This window comes from Corylus avellana, chromosome ca2 (assembly GCF_901000735.1).
Source record: "Corylus avellana chromosome ca2, CavTom2PMs-1.0".
NCBI classification, from domain to species: Eukaryota; Viridiplantae; Streptophyta; class Magnoliopsida; order Fagales; family Betulaceae; genus Corylus; species Corylus avellana.
Genome location: NC_081542.1, coordinates 1,648,181 through 1,656,599, shown reverse-complemented (window position 1 = coordinate 1,656,599; position 8,419 = coordinate 1,648,181). Strand labels below are relative to the sequence as shown.

General features: G+C 33.3%; 1 protein-coding gene across 1 annotated transcript; it reads left to right on the top strand.

Annotated features, from left to right (window-relative positions):
• The first annotated feature begins 1,806 nt into the window (after positions 1-1,806).
• LOC132173077 (receptor homology region, transmembrane domain- and RING domain-containing protein 1) lies at positions 1,807-8,073 on the top strand. Its single transcript, XM_059584647.1, has 9 exons — positions 1,807-2,012; positions 2,316-2,546; positions 2,933-3,328; positions 4,007-4,106; positions 6,439-6,663; positions 6,826-6,905; positions 7,206-7,276; positions 7,400-7,453; positions 7,773-8,073. The coding sequence occupies exons 1-9, from the start codon at positions 1,895-1,897 to the stop codon at positions 7,860-7,862; spliced, it is 1,365 nt and encodes a 454-aa protein (XP_059440630.1). The 5' UTR covers positions 1,807-1,894; the 3' UTR covers positions 7,863-8,073.
• The last annotated feature ends 346 nt before the right edge of the window (positions 8,074-8,419 follow it).

Below are 8,419 nucleotides of genomic sequence, written 5' to 3'. Positions count from 1 at the left end.
TTTTTAAAAAAAAAAAAAAAAAGTTAATGCCCAAAACGACGTCGTTTTGGGCTGGGTGAGTTGTAATTTTTAGAGATCTAAAACTGTGTAGTTTTAACGAAGGGTATAATGGGTATAAAAACGTCAAACCGTTAAATCTAACGTTGAAAACTGACGGAGGGGTCCAAAGTGAGAGAAAATGGAAGTTTAAGGGTCCAAAATAAGAGTTTTTGAAGTTCAGGGGAGTCTGCAAAATCGGCCGGAAGTTCAGGGGGCCTTAGTGAAGTTTCCCAAAAAAAAAATTAAAAAGACTCAATAATTTAATCATTTTTTAATCTTAATATTTATGGCGCGTTTGGCGTTTTTTTAAACTCTTACAATCACAGAACATAACGTTCTGAAAAATCCTAACCGAAGCTAAAAGATCAAAGTCGTAACTAAAATATTACACATCAAAGACGCTAAACATCCGCTAACTTATAACTAATTTTCAGTTAGAATAACAGCAATTCAAGTTTGGCGTTTGGCGTTAAGATTTTTTTTTTTTATGAAAAATGCAATGCTCTATTTTTAAATAGCAGTTTTTGAAATTTTGAAATTATTATTTTTAAAAGGACGAATTTGCTTATACAATGTTGGGTTTTACAGTTGAGCCAATTGTTTGTAATATAAAATAAATAAATAAGAGCAATGTTATTTAGTAAATTTATATACAAGTCATGATTGTCTATGACCAAGATGGTGTGATAATTAAATTATTATTATTTTTTTTTATAATTATTAATCTAATAAGTGATTTTAACTGTCAAATTGTCATCTATTACTTTGCTCTATATATATATATATATACTTAGTATGAGAATAAGAGTTTGTTTAACATTTATCATCACATATATTATAGTCCTTTTCCTTTCCAACATTTGGCTAAAATTTTGAGAATGTGCATATGATTAGCCCGACCCAATATCAAATGGCCGCCCAAAGTAATGGTCACTCTAAAATGACTAATCAAATTATAATTGAAATTTTGTAAAATCACTTTTAAAATTCAACCTTACCTTAGTAGAGACAATAACCATCTCTCTCTGTGTCTATCTCTCTCACATTTTCCTATTGATTATATTATTATCTTTCAATTTGTAGGTAAATATAAATGTCATATTATCCAAAGCAGTATATACTACACTAATATCTTACTTTTTTCTTATTATGCCTACATGATAGAGTGTAGTAGCTTTTGGATCAACACTAATTTTTTTTTTAAAAAAAAAAAAATATATATATATATATACACTATGACAAAGAACAAATTCAAACAATATAACCGAATTGCGAGGTGTCTCGAACAGTTTAAGATGCAAAATAGATTGGCATTCACATCAACTAACAATTTAAATGGCTAATATGAGATTTATATGCCGTCAAACTGTCTAAAATTTATTTAAGCACATAAATGTTATATGAACTGTAGATCCTTATCTATTCAAAACACGCTTACTTAGGCGGGATTGAGATTCTCTAGAATTTTCTTTAAATTTGAGATTTTTAAATTCATAAATTTTAGTCATTCATCTTTTCTAAGCGTCTAAAATAAGTTATGTTTCAGCATTTAATGAAGAAGTTACCTTCAATGAATTGGAAAAGAATCATCTTCATTTCAAATGCATAACTTATTTTAGATGCTTAAATAAAATGAATGGCTGAGATTTATAAATTTAATAATCTCAAAATTAAATAAAATTTTAGAGATCTCAATTCATACAGATGGGCAGACATAACAAAAAATGCGACAAATAGGTAATAAATCGGATCCAATCCGAAACAAACATACCTTCTCATTTTCACTTTATCGGAAAAGACACTTCGGCAAAACGAAGAAACACAGAGGGGGAGAGAGAGAGACAGGGAGAGAGAGATGAGAAAAGGCTTGTTCAGATTTCTGGTGTTCGTTGGGAACATAATCCCACTGGCCTCTGCAGCTGTTTTCTTCAATCCCTTGCATGCGTCCTTCCCCGACCTTCCCGCCAAACCTGGTAATTCTTCCATTTTTCTTTTTTCTCGTTCTCGCGCTGCTTGGCTGCCGAGAAAACGCAAGAGAAAAATTAATCAACGACTCTTGCTAAATTTGGTTGTTGAGTTTAAAAACAAAAAGAAAAAACAAAATAAATTCCATTTATCGCTTTAATTTGGGCCAGGCCAGCTAAGAATTGTCGCGAGAGCTCTCAAAAATTATATATCTATCATTACTTTGTTTAAATTTGGATTGATGAATTTTAGTATTTCGTTCCGTTAAATATCCAAAATTAAGTTTGTTTTGTTTTTTAATTCTTTCTTAGCTGTTCCTATCAGTAGCTCTGGTGTATGTGGAGCTTTGCATGTAGCAGATCCTCTGGACGCTTGCTCTCCACTACAGATTGGTGTTCAATCCAATGAAACTAAGCAAATGAGGATGGTTTTGATAATTAGGGGTGGATGTGCCTTCGACGATAAGGTCCGAAACGCGCAGAACGCCGGCTTTGGTGCCGCGATCGTGTACAATGACCGGGACAAGGGAAATTTGGTTTTCAGTGAGTCACATTGCCCCCTTTGAACCTGTGTATTGCTTCCTTTATAATTTATTGGATGACCATATATATGGTATGTTACTTCTTGTTATTGAAAGATTATTTGGTTTTTGAAATGCATAAGTATATGGGTTTCAGTCTATGATTGTTTTGTGAAAAATATTCCTTGAGAGGTAAACCCAGAAAGTCCCTCTTTTTGATTAGGAAATACTCTTAAATAAAATATCGGTAAATGTCAGAATGATGTATTCTGCAAAATAAATGGAGGTTTAAGATATAAGGGAAGTAATCTCTTACGATATATATTTCATGCAACAAATTCCACTGTAATAATGCAGAAATTGTAGTGTTTTGAGCCATTATAATAAGTGACTGTCCCTTATTTGCAGTGATGATAAACCCTGAAAACGTAACAGTACACGCGGTCTTTGTTTCAAAGGCAGCGGGTGAATTTTTGAAGGAGTATGCTCGAGGGGAAAGGGGCGAATGCTGCATCTTCCCATCTCATTTTGATTCATCATGGACGGTGTTGACAATATCTTTTATCTCTTTTATTATCATATGTGCTATTGTGGTGTTAGTCTTCTATACGCCCAGACGCTTGTCGAATTCACAAGGAACATATTATCACTCTCAAAGTGTTGATACTGAGACGGTGGAAGCTCTACCTTGCTTCACATTCAGCTCTGCTCGTTCCGGGGACTGTCATAGTGAAGAAACTTGTGCCATTTGCCTGGAGGATTACAAAGATGGGGAAATTCTTAAAGTTCTTCCCTGTCGACATGGTAGGACTTTGGTCACATGGCTAATAGTATAGGCAATTACAGTAAAGTTGTAGTGCCAGTCTTGTAGATGTTTTTGCATAATTCTGTCTCTCGCATATCAGGGAAAACTATCAAATTCACAGGCTACCTTGGCATGTCATGATGCTCTTTGGACTGTTTCCATCCAAAATGTAGATATAAATGTATAGCATAAGTGGTGTATACCTTTATCTATTGAGCTTGTATGTTGTAAGCTAAAGCTCTCGTTTGTCCTTACAAATATAAGACCACCACATCTGGTCCAGGAAAGAAGAACTAGAAGAAGCTTTCCAATGAAAATAATAATGAACCTCTGATCTTGTCATTGAACCACCGTCACAGTGTCCATGCTGAAGTAACAAATATTCAGATGGTAAGTTAAACACGCACCCGGTGGGACTTGAATTCATGACCTCACCCTCCACCTTGCTACAAAGGGAGGAAGTACCATTTGAGCTAAAGTCATTGGTGATCTATTTATGTTTATGAAATTATTTATCATATGGTGCTGCATTCTTTTGTTACAGTGCTAGGAAGTGGAGATGGTTAGCATTATGGTATTTGTACCATTAAAATTAATAAGGACATTTTATGTAACATCACATTTCTAGACTTCCAGACTTTCCAGATGTGAGTTAATAACTTGAACTCTTCTTTCAGAATTCCATTCAAGCTGTGTGAGTTTGTGGTTGACCAAGTCAGGGACATTCTGCCCAGTGTGCAAGCATGATTTGGGAACCAAAAAATTGAATACTCTGAGGTAAGTTAAGTCCATGCTTAGTTTTTAGTTTCGAATGGAGCAATGTTTATTCACTTTGTTGAATATTTCAAGTGGCAGGGTCACTTGTCGATTGTGGTACATATTTTCATTCTACTTGGATCAAAATATGTTGCTAATTTAACTCTTCATAGAGTCCTAAAATTTATGGTGAGGACAATCTGTGTCTGGCCATCATTTCTTCATTAATGATGGGGTGCTAAATTAAAGGCCTGGTTACTCTATACCGCATGCTGGTTGTGCTGGTTATACTCCCTTTTCTCATTCTCCTGCTCCATAGATTACTTTGGCAGTTCACATGCTGAATGCCATCCTGGAACTTGGATGGGAAAGTTTCGAGCATAGTTCTTAACTGTTAGATGACTTGCACAACTTGGCATGAAAAGATCGAAAACTTTTCATCAGCTTCAGAGTTAAATCTGGTGAAAAATGGTTTAAACAAGATATACTGATAAACGAATCAATTCAAGCCTTTCATAGAAAGCTTAAACAAGATATGAGAGGGCTGTGATCAACAGGATTTTGAAACAAATCATCGCCTGTTAGATTATATACACCAATGAGGTTTAGTACTTGTAAATGCATGATTCCACTCCTCATTTTTTCATTATATCAGTGGTGTTGGCCAGTGTTATTGATAATCCAAACAAATTAATGAGTTAAAATTATAAGTTTCAACCTGCCATCTGTACAATTAAAAAAAGTCAAATTTCGCTGCTATCATCTTTACAGGTATAATAGTAGCACTCTAAATTATTATAAAGATAAAATAATTTGGGATTCAGCTCATTTTTTAGTGAAATCTGTGCGTTTTCTTGCAGGTGAAATGAGGAATTTGGATATAGATTCAACAAAAGGAAAGGATGATTAGTCTAGCTTTTGACATGAGGTATGTAGTTTGTCTCTTCATTTGACATTTAATTTTTGGTTGCTTCTACTCTATATGATGAAGGTGCAAGATTTTGGCTATTCGCTACTCTTCTATTGCACTCAGAAGTTGAGACAAATTGATTTCTGGAGATCTTTTCTCTATCATGAATCAAGCTAGTCTTTGCATTGAACTGTTACTGTATTGTTACTGAGCCTTTTTTTTTCTTCTCTTTTCTCTGTTTTTTAGGTCTTTTTGTTTTTCAGGGTGCTCTCAGTCTGGCAAGGACCTCAAATTCTAAAGTTTCTTTTAGTGCTTCTCGGTCTTCCAAGAAACCTTGAGAGGAATCTGGGATGATGTCCAAGAGTGATAGGAGGTCAATGACTGATGTATATATAAGTGCTAGTGATAAATATTTATGTAAGAACATACAATTAAACATCAATCCTTATGTGATTTTAGGATAATTGATACCAATAAACCCCAATGGTTGGCCCAAGTGGTAGAGGTCTTAGTTTTAAGGTTTGCTCCCGTCAAGGTCCAATGTTCAACACCTCATAGGTGCAAACAATCTTTTGGGGCCACATCTCCCGGTGAAAAATCAGTGATTTAACCAATTCCTTATATAAAAACTTTCGAGGGTGTGGTGCACGAGACCGGAGTTTACTCTGCAGGGGTGGGTCTGAAGGGCCCTGGCGTTGAAAGGTTTCCCAACATATATATATATATATATATATAAATTGATACCAATATTGCTGTGGGCCTCCATAATTTCTTTGAAATCGTAAATTATAAAATTATATGAATTTAAGCCATTATTTACATCGAACGGCTTAAAAATGCTACTTATTAAAAAAGTGAAATATATTTTTATTAGGTTCTTGCATTTTATGCTGGAAAAAAGCTTTGTTTTTTAATCTTATGAAGAAAAAGTTTTTAATCTTATGAAGAAAAGGTTTTAAGTGAAGATTTTAAAATCTACCAACTTTTCTGAAATTTGTAGGTTCCTGATCCCTTTTACAGCAAAATTAAAAATTTTAAATAATACAACTTTTTTAATATTTTTTAATTTTTTTATTATATATATATATATATTAAAAAATATTAAAAAACACGGGCGTGCATCAAGGCCTTTTTTTTTTTTTTATTGGGTGAACTCCGAGCCAGTCCCAACTGCCAATTTCCTCTAATCAAAGGCCTTGCTTTCTCACACAGTTACGTGGCATGATGTCATTGGGCCATATATGACGGAAACCATTATTCATTATCTAGAGCACCCTTCCACAGAAAACAAATCGTGTTTAAGAAACAGCTGCAGAACTCTACCCACATTTTCTATCCTCAGCTGGTTTTTTCAGGCAAACAAGGGATTAGAACAGCCAGCAGATCTGAAAAGTCAAGAGCTTTATACTTTATAAACACCATAACTCTTCATGGGCTCTTTAGAAAGGTTTGTTTCATTTTCTCAGCTGATACATCATATTGTTTCTGCAGAACTGTTACTGCAAAATTTGATATGGGTTTTTCCTCTTCAATGTTCCCTCGTTGTTTCTTTCTTCTTCTTCTTCTTCTTCTTCTTATATATTGTAGCTCGAGAGCAGAAGTTGTCACCGTTGATGTTCATGCAGCCAAGGATCTGATCAAGTCTGGCTACAAGTATCTAGATGTTAGGTATGTAAAAGGGTGCTCTTTGCTTCATATTTGATTCATTTCTTCTTCAAATTACTGAATTTTGTGGAAGTAATCAAGAAACTGGGTTTCAAAAGAAAATGGTTTGAGCTTTAGTTTTTGCACCTTCTAAAATGGTTCTGGAACTTTGTTATTTGTAAATAGGACTGTGGAAGAGTTCAAGAAAGGGCATGTGGGTTCAGACAAGATCCTCAACATTCCTTACATGTTCAATACACCAGAGGGTAATTTAAATCTCTAACAATAATAAGCTTCCTTTATATGTGGGTTTGCTTTGTTGTTTGCAAAAATGCTTGGTTACTTTTGATACAATTCTTTTACAAACTGGTGTTATAATTGGTGAAATAGAGTATGTAGTGGGTGATAAGCCATTAACTAATTATGGGTCTGATTGGATTTGCAGTTTTAAAACGTGAAATTTAAAAATAGTCATTTCAATATGTACTATTCGAAAATGTGATTTTTAAAAATGTAGTTCTCGCCTAACACTATGTTTGTTTTGATATTATGATTTTGGCCTTTAGGTAGAGTGAAAAATCCTCAATTCTTGGGGGAGGTTTGGTCTGCTTGCAACAAAGAGGATAATCTTATTGTGGTAATTTGTCTTGTTTCTTAAATAATTTCTTATTTTTTGGCAAAATATTTTGGACTATATATATAATAATGCTGGCACCGGACATAATCTTATGTTTTTCTCTGTTGGATGTCTTCTGTATAGGGTTGTCAAAGTGGGGTCAGATCCCTGTCTGCATCTGCTGATCTTCTTAGCGCTGTAAGTTTATTAAAATTAAACTAATCTTATCCTTCATTCAAATTATCAGTTATCAAAAAAAAAACAATTAAAGGGGTAGAAAATAATGAATTTAATTATTTAATTAATATTTTAACATTTTCCTCACATAACATGAATTCAAATTCTCTCTCAACAAATGACATTCAATACATTAAATATTTAACTGAAATAAAAAGTAAATTTAATCATTTAATTAAGAAAAATTCTATTTATCATACAAAAGCGTGAGGGAAAAAAAAAAAAAAAAAAAGATAATAAAAATAATTAAAAATCTAACTTGTATTAAATGAAATGGCAGGGCTTCAAGGATGTGAGCAACATGGGAGGAGGTTATCTCGCCTGGGTGGAGAACGGGTTTCCTGTGCAGAAGCCAGAAGCTGAGCTCTAATGGGCCGGTATATCACAATTACCACTATTTGCAATCTCATGCACAAGCAAAAAGAGTGGGTGGATAAATAAATTTAAAATTTTTGGTTATTTCCACCCGTAAATGTATTTACATTGGTTACCAAAAACACTAAGTGGTCTATGTAATTGTAATTAACCTACTTTTGCATCTTGTTAAATATAATTGCTTCAACAAACTTTGTTTAAAAATATATTGCCCGTGTGTATTGTATAAATTATATTACTAAATTCATAATTTCTTATGTGATTTAATATGATATCAAATTAAAAGTAATTATAGTACTGTTGAACCATGTTTCAATAATTCACTTTTCATTATAATCAAATATGCTACTTGTTGAGCTTCAATTATGAAGATAATGTTTGAGTTCACACATAAATAAGAGTATTAAAATATTAATCAAAATATTAAATTCATCATTTTTTTATCAGCTTTGTCTTTTAAAATAATTGGCGATTTAACAAATTATAAGTTTAATTTTCCTTTGACCATGTGCATCGTCTATTTATCATTCTCGCCCTTCGACCAGGCATTCT